The sequence below is a fragment of the Muscardinus avellanarius genome, assembly GCF_963383645.1.
Source record: "Muscardinus avellanarius genome assembly, chromosome: X".
NCBI classification, from domain to species: domain Eukaryota; kingdom Metazoa; phylum Chordata; class Mammalia; order Rodentia; family Gliridae; genus Muscardinus; species Muscardinus avellanarius.
In genome coordinates, this window is record NC_137792.1 from 81075492 (window position 1) to 81097134 (window position 21643).

The 21643-nt window shown below is 36.4% G+C and overlaps 1 protein-coding gene across 3 annotated transcripts in view; it reads left to right on the top strand.

The window, feature by feature from the left end:
* Positions 1-21643, top strand: part of TENM1 (teneurin transmembrane protein 1) — a gene marked incomplete at both ends in the record, with an annotated part of 892332 nt that overhangs the window by 650840 nt on the left and 219849 nt on the right. For all 3 annotated transcript variants that reach the window (XM_080719098.1, XM_080719100.1, XM_080719099.1), the window contains one exon: positions 4177-4296. In XM_080719098.1, the coding sequence (XP_080575224.1) occupies positions 4177-4296 (120 nt within the window). The remainder of the gene's footprint in view (positions 1-4176; positions 4297-21643) is intronic.

Below are 21643 nucleotides of genomic sequence, written 5' to 3' on the forward strand. Positions count from 1 at the left end.
AAAGATGCAAGGGATTATATTACACCTTTTGAATTTTCTGGCACTTTCTTTGTGTCCCATTATGTGGTCTATTTTGGAGAAGGATCCATGAGCTGCTGAGAAGAATGTGTAGTCTGTAGTTCCTGGCTGAAATATTCTGAAAATGTCTATTAGGTCCATTTGCTTTATGGTTTCCGTTAGTTCTAAAGAGTCTTTACTCATCTTTTGCCTGGAAGATCGATCCAGTGGTGTGAGAGGCATATTAAAGTCTCCCAGAATTATTGTATTTGGGTCTATTTGGGATCTGATGTCCATAAGGTTTTGTTTTACAAATGTGGTTGCATCGACATTTGGGGCATAAATATTTACTATCATTATATCTTCTTGGTGTATTGTTTCTTTTAGTAAAAGGAAGTGTCCTGATTTGTCTCTTCTGATGTGTTTTAATTTAAAGTCTGTTTTGTTGGATATCAGGGTTGCTACCCTGCTCTTTTTTGGTCACCAATAGCATGGTATATCTTTTTCTATCCTTTCACTTTCAGTCTGTGAATGTCTTTGGCTGTAAGGTGAGTTTCTTGCAGACAGCATGTATTTGGATTTTGTTTCTTAATCCACATTGCCAGTCTATGTCTTTTGATTGGTGAGTTAAGTCCTTTGACATTAAGAGATATTATTGAAATATGATTCTTTTTTTCTACCATTTTGTGTTCTGTCTACTCTTGGGTGGTTTGGTCTTTCTTCTTCACTTAAATGGCCCACTTATTAACTTCCTCTTTTCTCTGGTTCTGAAGTCTGCTTCTTTTTTCTTCTTATGGTTTATTTCTTTAAGAATTTTCTCTAATGTAGGCTTTGAATTCATGAAATTTTTAAGATTCTGTTTATCCTGAAATACTTTTGTTTCCCCAATGATTTTGAATAGTAGTTTTGCTGGATAGACTAGTTTTGGTTGGAAGTTATTTTCTTCCAGGGTCTGAATCACGTCGTACCAGTCTCTCCTAGCATTCATGACCTGGGTTGTATATTCTGGGGGGATTTTTTTGTTTTGCCTCTATATGTCATCTGTCCTTTTGTTCTCACTGCTTTTAAGATTCCTTCCTTGGCCTCTATGTTGGTCATTTTGGCTATTATGTGGCATGGGGAGGTCCTTCTTTGGTCCTGTCTCAATGGTGTTCTGTATGCCTCCTGGACACGAAGATCCAAGTCTCTTTCCATGTTTGGAAAAATTCTCTGAGATTATTTCTTAGAAGAGATTACGGATGCCCTTGGTCTGTACCTCTATCCCTTCTTCAATGTCTATTATCTGTAAGTTACGACGCTTCATATTACCCCATATTTGCTGAATGTTTAGGTTTTGTTGCTGTAAAGATTTATGTATATCATGACCGTGTTTTCAGTTTGGGATGTACTGTCTTCTAACAGTGATATTCTGTTTTCCATTTCATCTAATCTTCCAGAATTTCTTTCTATTGCTCTCTTCATTTCACTTATTGACTCATTTCATTCCAGACCTCTTTCTGATTCTTTCTTAATGTTTCTAACTCATCTTTCATCTCCTCTAGACTTGTTTTAAATCCTTTCATCATATTGTAAATCAAGATTCTGAACTCCCCTTCTTGCATTTCTTGTAGGTCAGTATTCGTGGTTTCTGTTGTCTCTTCATTATTCCTGGTTCTCATATTTATAGCGTTCTCTGTCCTTTTTTTTCTGATTTCTACTCATCGTTTGTGAGTATTATGTTTAGTCCAATCTTAGTATTAGGAGTTTAGAGGTCTCAGCAAGTCAGCAGAGCTTTTCCAGTGTTGAGGGTGGGTGATGGGGGAGGAGCTCGCTTCCTTGGTCCAGGCATCCATGGGAGTCCCTGTGCCGCTGTGGTCCCATCTCTGGTGAGCGCACAGTATTCTGATGTGGGCACCACTCGCTGCTTAAGATGAGGCTCTATGACCATTTTCAGTCTCAGGTTATCTTGCCACGGTGGTATCAGTCAGGACTAGGGAGTGCAGTTTGGGCAGGAAGCCCACCCAGCCTGCCGGCAGGAGGCCCAGTTGTATCTGCAGTAGGTCTGATGCCCAATCTTTGTTCTTCTTCTTCGAGTTCAGGGTTTCCGCGGAGGTACCTGGATATGTTTTGGTTCCTGGGATGTATTTATTTTGTTGATTAAGACACTGCCTTTTAAGTAGTTGAACTTTATTTGTTTCAGCTACTGAGAAGTGCTGTGTCCCTCAGTCGCCATTTTGAATCCCCCTCTCAATGATAGAGATTTGGATAATCAGGCATAGCACATAGCATATGCCATTTGCATGCCATTTAGAACCATGAAAAGAAAAAAGTCACTGACTTACATCACAGAACTAGGAATGTTAGTCTGAGAGCTCAGAATATATGCAAACATAAAGAGCAACAATTATACTAGATTGCCTTTGTATAATACTTAATGGTTTGTAATTTGTATATGAAAAGTCCTTAAATAAAGCAGGATAAATCCTATTAGCACATTTTATAACTAATTTTCTTATTACAGTAGAATTTAGTAATGAGGTTTATTGACTAAAACATATAAAACAATCTTTGTGAATTCTCTTCTGCTTATTTGGTATTTTGATTTTTCTGTTTTGTTATTTCCTCCAGTGATCTTTTTCTTCATGAGCCTTTAGATATTAGGGTTTTTCTGAAAAGGCACATTAACCCTCAAAATACAAACCCTTGTAATCCAAGATTGAAATGACAAGGATACTCTGAATTCCACTTGGCGAGAAAAAAAATTCATGCCTTAGGAAAAATCGTTGACCATGTTCAACCTTCCTCGACCCTGCCAGCACCAGCTATAAAATGCAGAGCCAAGAGCTCAGAGCTATCAAGACTAGAATTGGACTCTGGTAAAAAAATTTTTCCTCCCCTACCCCCAAATAATGGCAGACCAGTGAAAAGTCATTGTTTGAATTTTGTCCCAGAGACCTCTTCTTAGCTCCCAGACTTTGGGAATTTGTTACTGATTGTCAACCAGGCCAGATTTGAAAATAATGGCCATTTTTGTAGACTAAAGCCCTGAAAAGCAGCCCTATTTAGTGGCTACTTTAATGGAATCCCATTCTTTGGTAAGAACACTCATGTGTTTAAAGAGGAAATGTCCAGAAATATTTTACTAAATAAATCAAAAACAGGGTCCTGTCTCCTTTATAGACTTTAACTTAAAGTTCACTCAAATATGTGTGTTTGTTAGTTTGGTGTTAGTTTTGCATATAAGTCAGTTTGACATTGTATCAATAGCTTTTTAAAATGTTTAAGCTTATGTATGCAATACATGGAAAATTTACATAACAATTTGATACTGCTGATTACTTCTGATGAGCAAAAAGGGGAAAAAGGTGGTTAATGGGGACTTTATTAATATCTACAGTGTACTAATGCATTAACCAATATAAATCATCCTATTTTTGTGCTTTCATTGATGCAGTATAGTCTCACATTGTAATATAAATCATGTTGACAATGACATAGATACACATGCCCTTGGTGCCCTCTCCCCATTTCCCTCCTTTCTAGTACAGAATACCCAGATTAACACTGGTATATATTAACATGTATATACATTGTCTATGGTAGTATTTCTATTAATGAACATATGTCTTCCACCACCCCTACCCTTATATTTCCTCCCTGGCCCCCTTGAGGTTTCTTCTCACCATCTGGAGTCTCTCTTGTATCCTAATTACTCCCTACTATGTACATATTAAAGAAAACATATGACCCTTCACTCTCTGTGATAGGCTAATTTTGATGAGAGAAAGGTATTCTTCTACAAATAGAATTGTCTCCCAAGGAAATAATAATAACAGCGCAGAAAAAAGTATTAACAACTCACCATCCTAAAATAAGTGGTGTGATAAATAGTTTATGGAGTACTATTCAAATGTGTATTATATGATAAAATTATATTAAGGAATTTCTAATTACATTGGCCAATGTTGATAATATGCTGTTACTTTAAAAATATTTGAATTCAGAACCATATTGTTATGATCCCAAATTTGATTAGTAAATAGATAACCATCATTCTCCAAAATATTATTAGAACTTATTATTATTGGTGAAATTATTGTTTTCTTTGTAAACTCAAAAATCTTCTGAAGTTTCTACAACTTGGCTTCTAGAGTCTAGTTTGAACATGTTCTCTTTATTGCCTTTGGTTTTGTATTACAGGCGTGCCTGCGTGATCCGAGGACAAGTAGTGGCTGTTGATGGAACCCCTCTTGTGGGGGTGAATGTTAGTTTCTTGCACCACAGTGATTATGGGTTTACCATTAGCCGGCAAGATGGAAGGTAGGTCAATATTGCTTCTGACCATTGTGGAAATAATGTACTGACCTCTAGCCATGGGTTAAACTAAGGTTTAGGATGATACAGTAATAGTAAGCACATCTTCCTTCCAGATGTATCTAGAAAAGTCATTGGTGATATTTATTTTCTCTATTTCCAATCAAAGTCAAACCAAACTTCTGACATTTCAGTATTATTCTCCATTAATTTTGAAACTCTGATCTGATATAAAGGTTTAGATTTTTTATCCAGTTCCACCAATAAATTTGACTTCAACATTCAGTGAAATAAAACAAATATTAAATAGGTAACTGTAAGCACTTAAGCCTTTCTTGATGATAGGCCTGGCATATTTCAGAAATTAACATGTCCAAAAGGTTTCTTATAAACAGTCAAAATTCAGCCACATTAAAAAGGTTTCTTTTATAAAAAAATGTATCCTCTTGTCAGGTGTGGTGGTACATGCTTATAATCCCTGCACTTGAGAGGCTGAGACAGGAGGAATACACATGTTCAAAGCCAGCATCAGCTACTTAGTGAGGCTCTCAAAAACTTAGTGAGACCCTGTTTCCAAATAAATTATAAAATAGGTCTGGGAGTATAGCCCAAAGGTAGAAAGTCCATGGGTTCCAACACTAGTACCACCAAAAAAAATGTATCCTCTCTAGCCTACATATTTGTCTAAGTGACTGATACTGTTTGACATGCATTGCCAGACTATATAAATATAATGACTGATTATTAATCATTAACTACCAGAATGTCCTCTAAGGGTTTTTAAGGGTCTCTCTCTGAGACCTGGAAACAAGAACTCTAAGTAAAACCTTCATCCTGGAAAAAAATGTACTCACAAAAATCATTTTGTTTCTGTAATTTAGTTAGACATTTGTTCAGAATATTTGAGTCAATAGGCCCATGTGTCCATCTTGAAGGTACCTATTTATGTTCTCTCAAGAACACTGTTAATAATGGCCTTGAGGTAGCCTGTTCTCCAGGTGACTATCATTTAAGCATCCTACTCACAACAAGCCACTTCAATCCTAACAAAAAAGAGCTGTTGCCTTAAAGCTTTATCACAGTGTGAGGGACAATCTCATTTCAAGAATCTACAATCAAACATTATTAGGCCAAATAACTTCAGAAATGCTAATTGTCCAACTTAGTCTGCATTGAATTTATTTTTACAACTTCCTGTAAAGAAAGTACTTATAAAAATGTAGTTTAAAAAGATAAGGAAGAATTTTAACCTACTTAAGAAAACAAACTATTTTTGAAGGAGTTTAGTGAATTATTTATATGTAAATTACATTACTAATATTAACTAGCCACCTACTTATTATAACAAGTTCAGAAAAACTACTACTTTGATATCAGGTATTGAATATTTTCTATCAAATAATCAATAATTGAGGCTTCCCACTAATTCAAATGGGACTTTCTCCCAATTATGATTGAATGGTAGAATTTTCTGTAGTTCACTTACAAGTAACTGGTACAAAAACTAGCCTTTCTTTTGCCAACATCTTCAATCATGTAGTATAATTTGACTACTAGAAAGAATATACTAAGACATTTGATTTCTCATAGAGAACTGATGGGCTCCAAGTTTGTTGTTTTTGTTTATTTTAACTTGGGTACCAAAGTTTTGGTGAATTATTTGATATTTACAAAATAATTTTAATGTCTAAAAAGTCAAAAAGTTATGTTTCCAAGTTACAGAGAACATTAAAGGGTGTGATTTTGTTGTTATTTTTGTGCTTTTAGTTTTAAATAAAATGACCAAACTCTCCTCTGCTGAGTTGTTTGTGAGAAGTAGATTTATGAAAATGATAGCTATAAAATGATTGCTGGGTGTGGTGGTGCACACTTGTAATCCTCGAGCTTGGGAGGCTGAGACAAGAGGATCACACAAGTTAGAAGCCAGACTCAGCTACTTAGTGAGGCTCTCGGTAACTTAGCGAGACCCTGTTTCCAAATAAATAAAATAGGTCTGGGAGTATAGGCTGGAGGTAGAAAGCCTCTGGGTTCCACCCCCAGTACTACCAAAAAAAAAAAAAAAAAAAAAAAGATAGCTATTGGCTCTCATCTCAGGCTTCATAAATGTTGTAAGTGTTCAATATATTTGTCTCAAATGACAACCAGACTGCCCCACTGTCATTTCTTGGACATAAAGTAACAGTGTGATGAGAGGTTCCATTTATGTCTTTGATTCTTGCTTCCCTCAATTAAATATATTTCAATAGTAGAAAATCATGAGGAAAATATATCTGAGGGTAAAAACTATACAAATGTTGAGATTAGCATTTAAATACTGAGTAGACAGAGATATGTGAGGTGCTGAAAAGGAGACTCTATCTCCAAATATCAGTCTCATCAGTTTGCTGTAGTGTGTATAATTCTCACAATTGGCATAACTGCATTGGGTTAAGTTACTGGCTATCTCAAAGTCCATGTCAAAGGCAAATACATCATGTAGGATAAAGAGCCAGTTACCCTCATTATGAATCACTTTCTAGTTGTTAGCTTTCCCTAGAGAACCAGGAAAGGTGTAGGTCAGCGGAACAAAATTATGAATACAAATCTAAAGGAGGAATGGGGTAGAAAACTGAGCCAATTAGAAGTACCATGGTTAGATATTCATAAAGAAACATGCCAATGTGGTAGGAAAGTAAAGTCTAAAGGAAAAATGTTTGAGTGTCCCTTGTATAACACACACTTTCATTAATGTCATTCCATCTTTATCCTCACAACTCTATGAGGTTATTATTACTGTCACTCTCCATATTTTTCAGATAAGACTATTTATTCATATTAACACAACTATTAAAGATAAAAGCAAAACTTGAATCCATATAATATGGTTTTCATATCTTCTATAATTTACAAACTTCATCTTTGATATATAACTGGTATTTGTTAAAATGTTGAGAGAACTACTTGAAAATAGTTTGGTTAATGATAAGTAACAGAAGACTCAGAAATAAATCTGCACACTTACACTTACAGACAATTGATTTTTGACAAAGTAGGCAAACATATGCTAAAAAAGATAACTTCTTTAATAAATAGTATTGGCAAAACTGGTTAACCATATGCAGAAGAATGGAAATAAACCCACTTTCCCACCCTGTACAAAAGTCAATTCAAGATGGATCAAAGACTTAAAAATTAGACCAGAAACCTTGCAGCTCCTTGAAGAGGGCATAGGTCCAACACTGAAACACATAGGCACAGATAAAAAAAAAAAACTCTCAACAGGACCCCAAAGGCACATGAAACTAAAAGGTGAATCAATACGTGGGATCACATGAAACTGAAGAGCTTCTGCAAAACAAAGAAAACTATCAAGAAACTCAACAGAGAACTGACAGATTGGGAGAAAATTTTTGCCCCCTACTCTTCTGATATAGGACTACTATCTAGAATATACAGATAACTAAAAAAAACTCAACACTAGGAAAACAAATAATCTAATAAAAATATGGGAAAGTTAACTAAATAGACACTTCACCAAATAAGAAAGTCAAATGGCCAATAAATGTATGAAAAAATGCTCAACATCTCTAGCAAGCAGAGAGATGCAAATTATAACTACCTTGAGATTTCACCTAACTCCAATTAGAATGGCAGTCATTCAAAACACAAACAACAACAAATGCTGGTGAGAATATGGAGAAGTGGGAACTCTAATACATTGTTGGTGGGATTGCAAATTAGGGCAACTACTTTGCAAAACAGTATGGAGGATCCTCAGAAGAATGGGAATTAACTTATAATATGATTAGCAATATTACTTCTGGGTATCTAACCAAAAGAATAGAAACCAAACTACCAAAACAATGCATGCATACCTATTTTCATATCTGCACAATTTGCTATTGCCAAACTATAGAACCATCCAAGGTATCCATCAACAGGTGGATAGATTACAAAACTATGGGATATGTACACAATGGAATTTTACTTAACCATAAAGAAGAACAAAAGTATGTCATTTTCAGGGAAACGGAAGTGGAGAATATTATGCTAAGATTAGTCAATCACAAAAAAATAAGAAATCGGATGCTAGGAAGGAAATGGGTCATAGGAGGAACTCTACATGAAGAAGAAGAAACCATAAATGAGCAAATAAGGTTACCTAACTGAGGGAGATGGAAGGGGGAGAGGGAAATTCCCTAATTTACACAATGTACATTCATAAACATATCAAAGTCAATCACTAAACCATACAAGAGAAGGACAGAGAGGGGAGGGAATGGGGTGAGAATTGGGTAAGGGCTAATTGGGCTTACATCCCTCATACATCTTGTACTCCATTAAGACATACAACTACAATGCACCAGTAAAAATATTTTTTAAAAAAAGAAAGTTATTTATAAACAATAAATGTCTCAAGAAATTTGTTCTAAGTAACTGGAAGACAGAGAGGGTTCTCTCTAATTCCCTCTCAAGGCAAAAGTTTGTCATTTATGGATACCATAATACACTGCATGGGTTTCACTGGTCTTACATGTATGGATAAGACTGATTGAAAATATTTTAATTGACAACAATATCCAAATAAATACCCTCTCTTGGATCTTTTATATCCACTTTATATGACTTGGAAACCAGTTCTTAATGATCTGTGAAAATGGAAAAAAATATGTGGTAGGGTAAATACCAAGGAATTTAGTCATTCAGAGAGCATTCTATTTGGCATTGGAATGGTATAAATGGGATTTTGGCCACAGATCACCTTCCACTTCCATGTCAATTAATGCATCAGCCAGGAAGTATTTAACTTATATAAACAGCGAAATGGAAAAATAAGTGTATTAGTCAGGACTCACCAGGGTGTGTGTGTATGGGGGGGAGAGAGAGAGAAAGAAGAAAGAAAGAAAGAAAGAAAGAAAGAAAGAAAGAAAGAAAGAAAGAAAGAAAGAAAGAAAGAAAGAAATTTCAACTTAATTTTTCAAATTATTTCAAGAAATTGGCTTACATGAATATGGGGACAGGCAAGTCAAACGTCGTGTAGGATAGATAGTCTGGTAGATTGATGCAGTAGTCCTGAGGCAGAATTTCTTCTTACTCAGAGTAACCTCAATTCTACTCTAAGGCATCAACTGATTGGTTGATATCCATTCACATTATAATGGACAATCTTCCTTACTTAAGTCAACACATTGTAAATATTAACTGCATCTACAAAACATTTCTACAACACCTAGATTTTTTTTGTGGTTTTTTTTTTTTTTTGGTTGAGTTAATAGATACTATAACTTAGAGAAGTTATGAAGCTAACCATCACAAGAAGCCTAGAGGAAGTACCAAGAACTTAAAATCAATATCTGTTCATGGAGATAACCCAGAACTTGTCTATATTTTATTTGAACTACAACAAAAGATAATATGGTAGACGTTTGATTTGATTTGATTTGAAATTGAGGAGAAAGCATTTGTTGAGTCCCTACTATATGCTTGACCCATAAATCTTTAATTTACTCATATACTTTAGTAGCTAATAAATATATCATATTGGCCCCATTTTACTAATGTGAAAACTGTGTTTTCATGAAGGTTAAATAACTAGCCCAAAGACAAAAAATTAATATAATAGACCTGAGAATTGAGCTAAGATATATAAGAAGCCAAACAAAAAAGAAAACTACTCCATCTGGCTAATATTTCAAGAAGTAGAGAATAATTCTCAGATATATATGTTATTGTTTGAATAGTTTATTTGGGTTTTTGGATGTTTTGTTCTTAAATAACCCCTCTAGAGTTTTTGTTTTTTAATTTAACTTTTTTAATTTAATTATTTTTATTTTTTGTAGATCATATTGAAAATCATATACATTCAGACTGCATGATGCCCTCTCCCCCACCACTTTACTTTCCTACTTCAAAAAATGAGTGTCCAGGTGAACCATGCTACATTCATACTTTTCACATATTCTAATGTAGATCCTCCATTAATCAACCTCAGCCTTCTTTATCTCCTACCCTTACATTTCAGCTTTGCTGAGGTTTCCCCTACATTATCTGGAGTCCTTCTGGTATTTCTAATAGTCCTAAGTTTGGGTATATTAGAGAAAACATATATCACTTCTCTTTCTGTGCTTGGCTGATCTCACTTAACATAATGTTCTCCAGGTCTTTCTATCTTTTTTATTCTTTATAGCTGAGTGGGATTCCACTGTGTATATTTCCCATAAATTTGTAATCCATTCATCTGTTGATGGAGATCTAAGTTGGTTCCATATTTTGGCTATTACAAATTGTGCTGCTATGAACATGGGTATGCATATGTTACTGTAGTTCTCTGGTTTCAGTCCCTTTGAAAATGTACCCAGGAGTGGTATAACTGGATCATATGGTGGCTCTATTGCCAATTTTCTAAGAAATCTCCACACTGGTATCCATATAGGCTTAACTAGTTTGCACTCCCACCAACAGTGTAAAAGAGTTCCTCTTTCCCCACATCCTCTCCAGCATTTGTTGTTATTTGTCTTCTTTATGCTTTCCACTCTGATTGGGATTAGATAGAATCTCAGCATAGTTTTTCTTTCCATCTCTCTGATGGCTTATGATGTTGAACATATTTTCATGTATCTATTGACCATTTGTATCTTTTCTTTTGTGAAGTGTCTATCCAATTCAGTTGCCCATTTTGTGTTTGGATTCTTTGTTTTGCTACTGTAAGGTTTTTCGAGCTCTTTGTAAATTCTGGATATTAGCCTTCTATCAGAGTAGTGGCGGGTAGAGATCTTCTCACATTCTGTAGTCTTTATCTTTAGGTTCTTGATGGTTTCCTTTGATGAGCAGAAACTTTTTAGTTTGATGCCATTCCACTTGTTAATTCTTGCTTTAATTCCCTGCACTTTGGAGGTCTTGTTGAGAAAGTTACTGCCTGTGCTTATATATTGTAGTGTTGAGCCTTTGCCCTTCTCTAATAATTTCACAGTCTCTGGTCTAATTTCTAAGTCTTTGATCCATCTCTAGTTGATGCCTGTGCATGGGGAGAAGTAAGGATTTAATTCCATCTTTCTAAAAATGGATAGCCAGTTCTCCCAGCACCATTTGTTGAAAAGGCTGTCTTTTCTACAGCACATGAGTTTGGCCCCTTTGTCAAAGATTAATTAACTATAGGTGTTTGGGTTTCTTCCTGTGTCTTCTATTCTGTTCCACTGGTTGGTTCTTGTGCCAAAACTACTCTGTATTCACTACTATTGTTCTATAAATAATTTGAACTCAGGTTTTGTGATGTCTCCCACATGATTCTTATTCCTGAGGATTGTTTTGACTCTTCTGGGTCTATCTTTCTCCATATAAAATTTATGACTGATTTTCCTAAGTCTATTAAGAATGTCATTATTTTGATAGCATTTGCACTTTATCTATATATCACTTTTGGCAGAATGGCCATTTTGTTGAGATTTATTCTTCCTATCCATGAGCAAGGGAGATCATTCCATATTCCAAGGTCTTCTTCAATTTCTTTCTTTAATGTTTTATACTTATCCTTGTAGCAGTCTTTTACATCTTTGGTTAAGTTTATTCCTAGGTATTTTATTGGTTTTGAGGTTATAGTGAGTGGAATTGTTTTCTTTATTTCTTTCATTGTGGATTCATTTTTGGCATATAGAAAAGCAACGGATTTCTTTAGATTGATTTTGTATCCTTAAACTTTGCTAAATTGGTTAATAAGCTCCAGTAGTTTTTGGTTGAATTCTTTGTGTCTTCTAAATAAAGATCATGTCACCTGCAAATAAGGATAGTTTTATTTACTCTCTTCCTATTTGAATTCATTTGATTTTCTATTCTTGTCTTATTTGTGTGTCAACAATCATGAGGACTATATTGAAAAGGAGTGGTGATAGTGGGCATCCTTGTCTTGTTCCTGATTTTAGAGGAAATTCTTGCAGCTTTTCACAATTCAGTATGACATTGGCTTTGAGTTTATTTTGTATTGGCTTAATGATGTTGAAGTACATTCCTTCTATTCCAAGTGTTTTTGTGATACTGGGGATGGAACCCTTCTCCGGGCTATATTCCCAGACTTATTTTTATATATTTTTTATTTGGAAACAGTGTCTCTTAAGCCAGCGAGGCTGGCTTCAAAGCTGTGCGATCTTCCTGCTATTGCCTCCAAGCGCGGGGTTTACAAGCATGTGCCACCATGCCTGGCCTTCTATTCCAATTTTTTGCAGTGTTTTTAACATGAATGGGTATAGAATTTTGTTGAATGCTTTTTCATCATCTATTGTTATGATCATGTGGTTTTTTTTCTCTGTTCTATTTATGTGGTGAATAACTTGTATTGATTTGCATATGTTGAAACAGCCTTGCTTTTCTGGGATGAAAATAACTTGGTTGTGGTGTATAATTCTCTTGATATAGTTTTGAATGTGTATAACTAGTATTTTGTTTAGGTTTTTTGCATCTATGCTCATCAGAGATATTGGCCTGTAGTTTTCCTTTCTTGAAGTATCATTATTTGGTTTGGGGATTAATGTGATACTGGCCTTATAGAAGGAATTTGGGAGAATTCAATCTCTTTCAGTTTCCTGGAACAAGTTGTAAATTATTGGTATTAGTTCTTCACTGATGGTTTTTTAGAATTTAGCTGGAAACCCATCAGGACCTGGGTTTTCTTTGATGTCAGAATTTTTATTGCTGTCTCTATTTCTTTGCTTGCTATTGGTTGGTTTAGGCTTGCTATGTCTGTCCTCTTGGTTCAGTTTAGGTCGATTATATGTGCTTAGAAATCTATGGATTTCTTCCAAGTTTTTCAGTCTATTGGAGTATATATAATTTGAGTTGATTCTCTCTTTCTTTTGGTTAGGTTGGCCAGGAGTTTTTCAATCTTATTAATCTTTCAAAGAATCAGCTTTTTGTTTTGTTGATTCTTTGAATTTCTTTTTGTTCCCTATTTCATTTATTTCTGATCTGATTTTAATAATTTCTGGCCTTCTGCTGGGTTTGGGATTAGACTGTTTCAGTCTTTCTAGATCATTGAGATGTGTCATTAGTTTGTTTACTTGGTGACTGTTTTTTCTTATGTGGGAGCTCAATTCTATAAACTTTCCTCTTAACACCACCTTCAAAGTGTCCCATAGATTTTGGTATGTTGTATCTCTATTTTCATTTAATTCCAAAAATTTCTTTATTTCTCCCTTCTTTTCTGATCTTACCCACTCATCATTTATTAGTGTATCATTCAATCTCCATATATTTAAATAGTTTCTTTTGGTCTTCCTGTTGTTGATTTCTACTTTAATTCCATTGTGGTCTGAAAAGATGCAGGAAATTATATCTTTTGAATTTGCTGGTGCTTGCTTTGTGGCCCAGGATGTGACTATTTTGGAGATGGTTCAATGGGCTGCTGAAAAGAATGTGCATTTTACTGTTCCTGGTTGAAATATTCTGTATATGTATATTAGGTCCATTTTGTTTATACTTTCTTTAGTTATGAAGGGTTTTTACTTATCTTTTGCACTTAAGATCAATCTAGTGACATAAGAGATGTGTTGAAGTCTCTCAATATTTTTTCCAGAAAATTTATTTATTTTTTTGCACATATATATTATATACAAAATACTTTTCCAAGCTTTTAAACATAGCTGAAACTAATGCATATAAGAAACTAAACTAAATTATATATTCATCCTAACGCTAACTGTAATCCTAATTCCAAACAAATGTGACACTTTTACAATACACTGAAATTGAACATGATTTCACATATATATGATATGAAAAACCCTTTTCCGAGCTTCTGAACATAGCTGAAACTAACGCATATAAGAAACTAAACTAAATGTTATACTCGTCCTAATGCTAACTGTAATCCTAATTCTAAACCAATGTGAAACTCTTACAATACACTGAAATTGAACATCATTGCACATATATATGATATGAAAACACTTTTCTGAGCTTTTAAACATAGCCAAAACAAATGCATATAAGAAACTAAACTAAATGTTATATTCGTCCTACTGCTAACTGTAATCCTGATTCTAAACGTATGTGAAACTCTTACAATACACTGAAATTGAACATAATTGCACATATATATGACATATAAAACACTTTTCTGAGCTTTTAAACATAGCTGAAACTAACGCATATAGGAAACTAAACTAAATGTTATATTCGCCCTAACGCTAACTGTAATTCTAATTCTAAACCAATGTGAAACTCTTACAATACACTGAAATTGAACATAATTTCACATATATATGATAAGAAAACACTTTTCCAAGCTTTTAAACATAGCAAAAACTAACGCATATAAGAAATTAAACTAAATGTTATACTAGTCCTAATGCTAAATATAATCTTAATTCTACTCATGGACTTTCTCTCTTCTCTGGTTCTGAAGTCAGCTTCTTTTTTCTTCTTATAATTTATTTCTTTAAGAATTTTCTCTAGTGTTCGCTTTGAATTCATGAATTTTTAAAAATTCTGTGTATCCTGAAATACTTTTTTTTCCCCATTGATTTTGAATAGTAGTTTTGCTGGATAGAGTAGTTTTGGTTGAAAGTTATTTTCTTCCAGGGTCTGAATTACGTCGTACCAGTCTCTCCTAGCATTCATGACCTGGGTTGTATATTCTGGGGTGATTCTTATTGCTTTGCCTCTATATGTCACCTGTCCTTTTGTTCTCACTGCTTTTAAGATTCCTTCCTTGGCCTCTATGTTGGTCATTTTGGCTATTATGTGGCGTGGGGAGGTCCTTCTTTGGTCCTGTCTCAATGGTGTTCTGTATGCCTCCTGGACATGAAGATCCAAGTCTCTTTCCATGTTTGGAAAAATTCTCTGAAATTATTTCTTTGAAGAGATTACGAATGCCCTTGGTCTGTACCTCTATCCCTTCTTCAATGCTTATTATCCGTAAGTTAGGATGCTTCGTATTATCCCATATTTGCTGGATGTTTAGGTTTTATTGCTGTAAAGATTTCTGTATATCACTGACCGTGTTTTCGGTTTTGTATGTACTATCCTCTAACATTGAAATTCTGTTTTCCATTTCATCTAATCTTCCAGAATTTATTTCTATTGCTCTCTTCATTTTACTTATCGACTCTTTCATTTCATTCCAGACCTCTTTCTGATTCTTTCTTAGTGTTTCCAACTCATCTTTCATCTCCTCTAGACTTCTTTTAAATCCTTTCCTCATATTGTAAATCAAGATTCTGAAATCCCCTTCTTGTACTTTTTGTAGGTGAGTATTCATGACTTCTGTCATTTCTCCACTATTCCTGGTTCTCATATTTTCAATATTCTCAGGCCTGTTCTTCTGATGTCTTCCCATTGATTGTGGGTATTGTGTATAGACCAGTCTTAGTAGTGGGGATTTAGAAGAGCTAACAGGTAAGCAGTACTTTTTCGAGTGCTGAGGGTTGGGTGATGGTGGAGTAGCAGGGGTTGGAAGTCAGGAACCATGAACACCAAAATTTTGTTTCTCTTATTCACAAAATGGCAATAAACAGTAGCCAATGCCAACGGTTGTTGAGTGTGCTGTCGCGAACTTGGTGAACTTGCTGCCGCCACCAAAAGCAATATGACGCCGCTGCCACGGCCTCGGCCGTGAGGCTGGCATATTTCTTTTCTGGTTTTGAGTTACAATCTGAGTCCCTGAAGGGCGTGCTGAGCCCGGCCCCTGGGAGCTTTAGACACTCCTTGCGCCGAAAAAACTGGTGAATTACACCTGGCTGTTTCTCAACTGCTCACCTCGGCTTGCTGTCCACTGCTCCTCTCTGGAGCCTGGTAGGCTGTTGAGTGCATTGGGCTTGAGCCGTCCGGTGAGCTCACGGCTGCCACCGTCAGTATGGCATTGCTGCCGCGTCCAGGCCGTGAGGCCAGCATATCTCCTCTCTGGTTCTGAGCTCCGTTCTGAGTCCCCCTCCTCTCTGGAGCCCAGCGCTGCGAGAGAAGATGGCGCTGGTGGCATATGCGGGCTGGTTTCCTCTCTGGCGCCTGGCTGTTCTTCTAACCTTCCTTCTCTCTGCCCCTTTTACTTACAGCTTTTATTTCTCTGCTGGTGGTGTTTTCTGGCTATGAAAAGCGCTGATTTTGTAGTAATAAAGATTGATTGTTAGCGGGATTCTTATATGCCGCTTTACTCGGTTGCCATCTTCCTGGAAGTCCAAAGTCTCCCAATATTATTGTATTTGGGTCTATTTGAGATCTGATATCTTAGAGGGTTTGGTTTACAAATGTGTGTTTACCCACATTTGGGGCATAAACATTTACTATCATTATATCTTTTCGATGGATTGTTCCTTTTAACTAATGGAAGTGCCCTGATTTGTCTCTTCTGATTTGCTTTAGCTTATAATCTGTTTTTTTTATATCAGCATTATTCCCCTTACCCATTTTTGATCTACATTAGCAGAATATATCTTTTTCCATCCTTTCACTTTCAGTCTATGAATTTCTTTGGCTGTAAGGTGAGTTTCTTGCAAACAGCATATATTTGGATTATGTATTTTAATCCACACTGCCAGTCTATGTCTTTTGATTGGTGAGTTAAGTCTTTTGACATTCAGTTATTACTGAAATATGATTTTTGTTTCCTGTCATTTTGTGTTCTATCTTCTGTTTGCTATAATGTTATTTCTTCTTTACTTAGGTTTCCCCAATGATCAACTTTATCTCTTCTCTGGTTCTCTGGTTCTGGTATTTTATTTTCACTAGTGTTGGCTTTGAATTCCTGAATTTTTTGAGATTCTGCTTATCTTGAAACACTTTTGTTTCTCGATCAATTTCAAAAAATATCTTTGCTTGATATAGCAGTGTTGGTTAGAAGTTGTTTTCTTCCATGGTTTGGAGCACATCATACCAGTCTCTCCTAGCATTCATGACTTGGGTTGCATAGTCTGGGATGATTTTTATTGTTTTGCCCCTATATGTCACCTGTTCTTTTGTTCTCGCTCCTTTTAAGAGTCTCTCCCTGGCCTCTGTGTTGGTCATTTTGATTATTATATGGCATGATATGTCTCCTGAACATGTAAGTCCAAGTCTCTTTCCATGTTTGGAAATTATTTATCTGAAGAGATTACAAATATCTTTTGTCTATACCTCTATCCCTTCTTCAATGCTTTTTATCCATGAGTTAGAATGTGTCATATTGTCCCATAGTTGTTGGATGTTTAGGTTTTGTTGCTGTAATGACTTTTGTATGCGCCCTGCTGTGTGGGAACCGTGACATCACTTATGATGTTATTGAGAGAAGCTCTGGATCTCTAGAGGGTGTGGTAATCTCAGCCGCTACTACTCCTTCACTGGGTTGAACTTCAAAATCTCAGACCTAGGGAGTTTATTGCGGCTGCATCTGTGCCTGGGTGTGCCAGACTGGGCAGTTACCCACAGAAACCATGACTTCACTTATGGTGCTATTGAGTGCAGCTCTGGATCTCTGGAGAGTGTTGTAATCTCAGTCCCCACTACTCTTTCACTGGGTTGAATGACAAAATCTCAGACCCAGTGAGTTCATGAAGGCTATGCAAGTCCCTGGGGATGCAGCACTTGGAGTTCTCCTGTGGGGATCTTAGTTTTACTCGCAATTTTGGTGCATGCTGATCTGGACCTCTGGAGGATGTGGTGAGCCTGTCCACCAGTGGCAACATGGTGCCACCATGGTTCCCTCAGCCATGAGGGGTTCGGATTCTTTTCTGGTGTTGAGCTCCACTCTGGATAGTTGGAGGGCGTGGTGAGCTCAGCCACTGGAAGTTGTAGCTGGTATTTGCACAGGAAGAACTAATGACTTACAACCCATAGATTTGCAGCTACTTACTTTAGGTCCTTGTTTTCCTTTTCATCTCTGGAGTCTGGAGTTGTGAGGCAAGGTGGCACTGCCACGGTGCCTGCCTCTGCAAGTCGGGTGGGTTTCTTTTCTGCTCTCTGGTTGGTCTTCTAATTTTTTTTATTCTCTGTCCCTTGTATTTATCATTTTTATTCCTCTACTGATAGTATTTTCTGGCTTTGTAGAATGCTGTTTTTGAGGCAATGGAGATCAGGTGTTAGAAAGACTAGTAAGTGCTACTTCTCTCTGTCGCCATCTTCCCTTCTCCTCAGCCCTCTAGTTTTAATGAATTTAGATTGAGTGTTTGGGTACAGCAGATAAACTTGCTGAAGGACAGAGTTAAATCTATGTAGAAGCTGAACTGGAGGAAAGAACTTTTGACAAGCAGCATTGGATATTCCCCACTGCACTTGCCAAAAACGGTTCCCATAGGATCATAAATTCATCCTCTCTGTCTTAAACAATAAGGCATTGGGTTTTTCTTTTTTAGTTTAGTCCTAGATTATTTTTATATCTAATGCAGTTCTTGAAGTTCTTTTCTTGGAAACTGCCTTGATATTACAGCTACGTCACTAAAAAGCAACAATAAAATATTCAATATTATCCATCCTTTGTTACTGTCCAATTCTCTTTATCTAGAATATTTCTGCAATAAGAAATAATTTGTATGACTATAATAAATATAATAAATATCATATGAAGGAAGTGATTAGATATCCATAATTAAGTCTGATACCCTATTCAGGCTTTTTATCATTGAAGAAGTATTGTACTAAAAGACCTATTTTAATACATCACTCTCCAGTAAATTTACATTGCTTTGAATATTATCATCATATTGCCCTTAGAAATGAATCAAACTTTAAGATATAATGATAATAATTTTTCATTATCTTACTTTCCTATAGTATTATATCTTTTTGAATGCTCCTAAGTGCTTTGTCTCAAAGACACTATTATACTTAAAAGAGAAGTAAGGTAGAGACATCTAGTGTAGAATGAACTGAAATTGTTCCTATACAATAGTCTTGTCAGAAACCACATCTAAAAATAGAGTTGGCATACAGGAGAGGTAGTCTTGCTCTGTCAGAGATATATATGGAGAAATCGGCAGAGAGGAACAGGTTCATTACAGCTTGCCTTACAAAAGGAAGCTAAGAGTCACTCTGGAGCTTACCAGAAATCTTAAATATGGTGTGCAAGCAGAAAAGTAAGGCAAAGAAGGTTGTCAGTTGTGGGGCACAGGGCTCATGAATGTTGTAGTTCAAGCAAATTTCATTAGCAATTTTCCTCTGTGGTATTTTTCTCCAAGAGTTACCTCAAATATGCTGTCTAGTTTCTGACACTATGTTTGTGACCCTGAAAAAGGTATTTAACTTTTTGGCTCTTTGCTTTTCTTATGTTACATTATAAATTTTGTTTTGTATTGTTTTGTTTTTAATTTTTATTGGTGCATTATATTTATATTTCATATTGGGGTAAAAAACTACTGTGGACATACATGTATATATCACCCATTTAGCTCCAATTCTCACCCCATTCCCTTCCCATCCCTCCAAAAAAATTTTTTTTTATATTTTCAGATCTGGGGATGGACCTCAGGGGCATTCAACCTCCGAGATACAACCCTGCCCTAATTTTTTTATGCTTTATTTTGAAACCAGGTCTCACAGAGTTACAGAGGGCCTCACTAAGTAGCTGAGGCTGTCTGCAAACCGTGATCCTTCGGTCTCAGCCTCCCAAATGCTGGGATTACCACTCTAAAAAATTTTGATGATGAATAATACATTATATTAAATATGTTGCTGAATATGAAATGGTCATCTTTTTGTTATCTTTAGCACAAAGTAGCGTCAATTTTGTCTTGGAAAAATACATACAGTTATGTTAAATGTTTAAGATACTGTTAAAATTGGTTCATGAGAGACTTCCGGGAAGGTAGCGACCGAGAAAAGTGGGGCTTAAGAGCCCCGCTAACAATCAATCTCCATTACCACAAAATCAGCGCCTTTCATAGCCAGAAAACACCATCACCAGAGAAACAAAAAAATCACCAGGCCCCAGAGAAAAAGCGAACTGAGAACAGAGCTCAGAGCCACAGAGGAGACACACCTGCCTCACGCCCGAGGATGCGGCAGCAGCGCCATACTGCCGGCGGAAGCGGCGAATTCACCGGACGGCTACAGCAAGCCAAGGTGAGCCGCTGCGGAACAGCCAGGCGGGATCTTTTGGCGCAGGAAGCATCTAAAGCTCCCAGTGGCTGAGCTCAGGAAACACTGCAGGAACTCAGAGTAAAACTCAAAACCAGAGAAGAAAAAATATGCCAGTCTCATGGCCGAGGGCGTGGCAGTGGCGCCATATTGCCACCGGCGGCAGCAGCAGTGAATTCACCAAATCCAGTACAGCTACATCTGTGTACTCAAGAACAGTGAGTCAAATTGCGGGCCACAGAGGAGAAATCCCAGTACTGTACACCCTGGGACTTGACCCAGTGGGGGAGTGGCGGTGGCAGAGATATCACAACATAGGAGAACATGGAACCTGGCACCCCCCCATAGTTTAAAGCAGCCTCTATCAACTCCCTGGGTCGGAGACTCTGTGATACAACCCAGTAAAGGAGTAGTGGGGTCTGAGATACTACAGACTCGAGATCCAGAGCACCTTAAGCGAAGTCATAGTGACTCAAGGGAAGAACCCAGTGAAGGCACAAACTTCCGAAATCATGGGAAAGAGGAATAACACTGGAGCAATGAATGCCCACAACCCCACAACATCAGAACCCAATAAAACAGAAAATCAGAGATTTCTAGAAGATCAAATCAGGAAAATAACGGTAGAAATAATAGAGGTGCTTCGAAAAGAATTCAGAGAGAGCCAAAAAGAGATAAAGGATGCAATTAATGAAGTAAAGGCCTCAATTCAAAGCACAGACAACCGATTAGACCACATGGAGAACAGAATCTCGCTCTTAGAAGATGATCATTCCAAAAAAGAACGCATAGTTTCTAATCTAGAAAAAAAATCCAAAAGCAGGAATCTGATATTGAAGAAATATGGGCCCATTTTAAGAGAGCTAACCTAAGAATAATTGGAATAGAGGAGGGAAAACAAAGTGATACCAAAGGGATCAACAATCTCTTCAAGGAAGTAATAGCAGAAAATTTTCCAAACATAGAGCAAGAGTTTGATACACAGGTCCAGGAAACTTATAGAACTCCCTTTAGACAGGATCAGAGAAGAGGATCCCCATGCCACATAATTGTCAAAATGACCAATGTGGAAGCTAAGCAGAGAATCTTAAAGGCAACAAAAACAAAGGACCAAGTGACATTCAGAGGCAAACCAATTAGAATCATTCCAGACTTCCCAAACCAAGTCATGAGAGCCAGAAGGGCTTGGAGTAACATATTCCAAACTCTGAAAGAAAACAACTTCCAGCCAAAAATTTTCTACCCAGCAAAATTTCTATCAAATTAGATGGAGAAATCAGAAGCTTCCATGACAAACAGAAACTGAAGGAAATTATGCTTTCAAAACCAGCGCTAGAGAAAATAC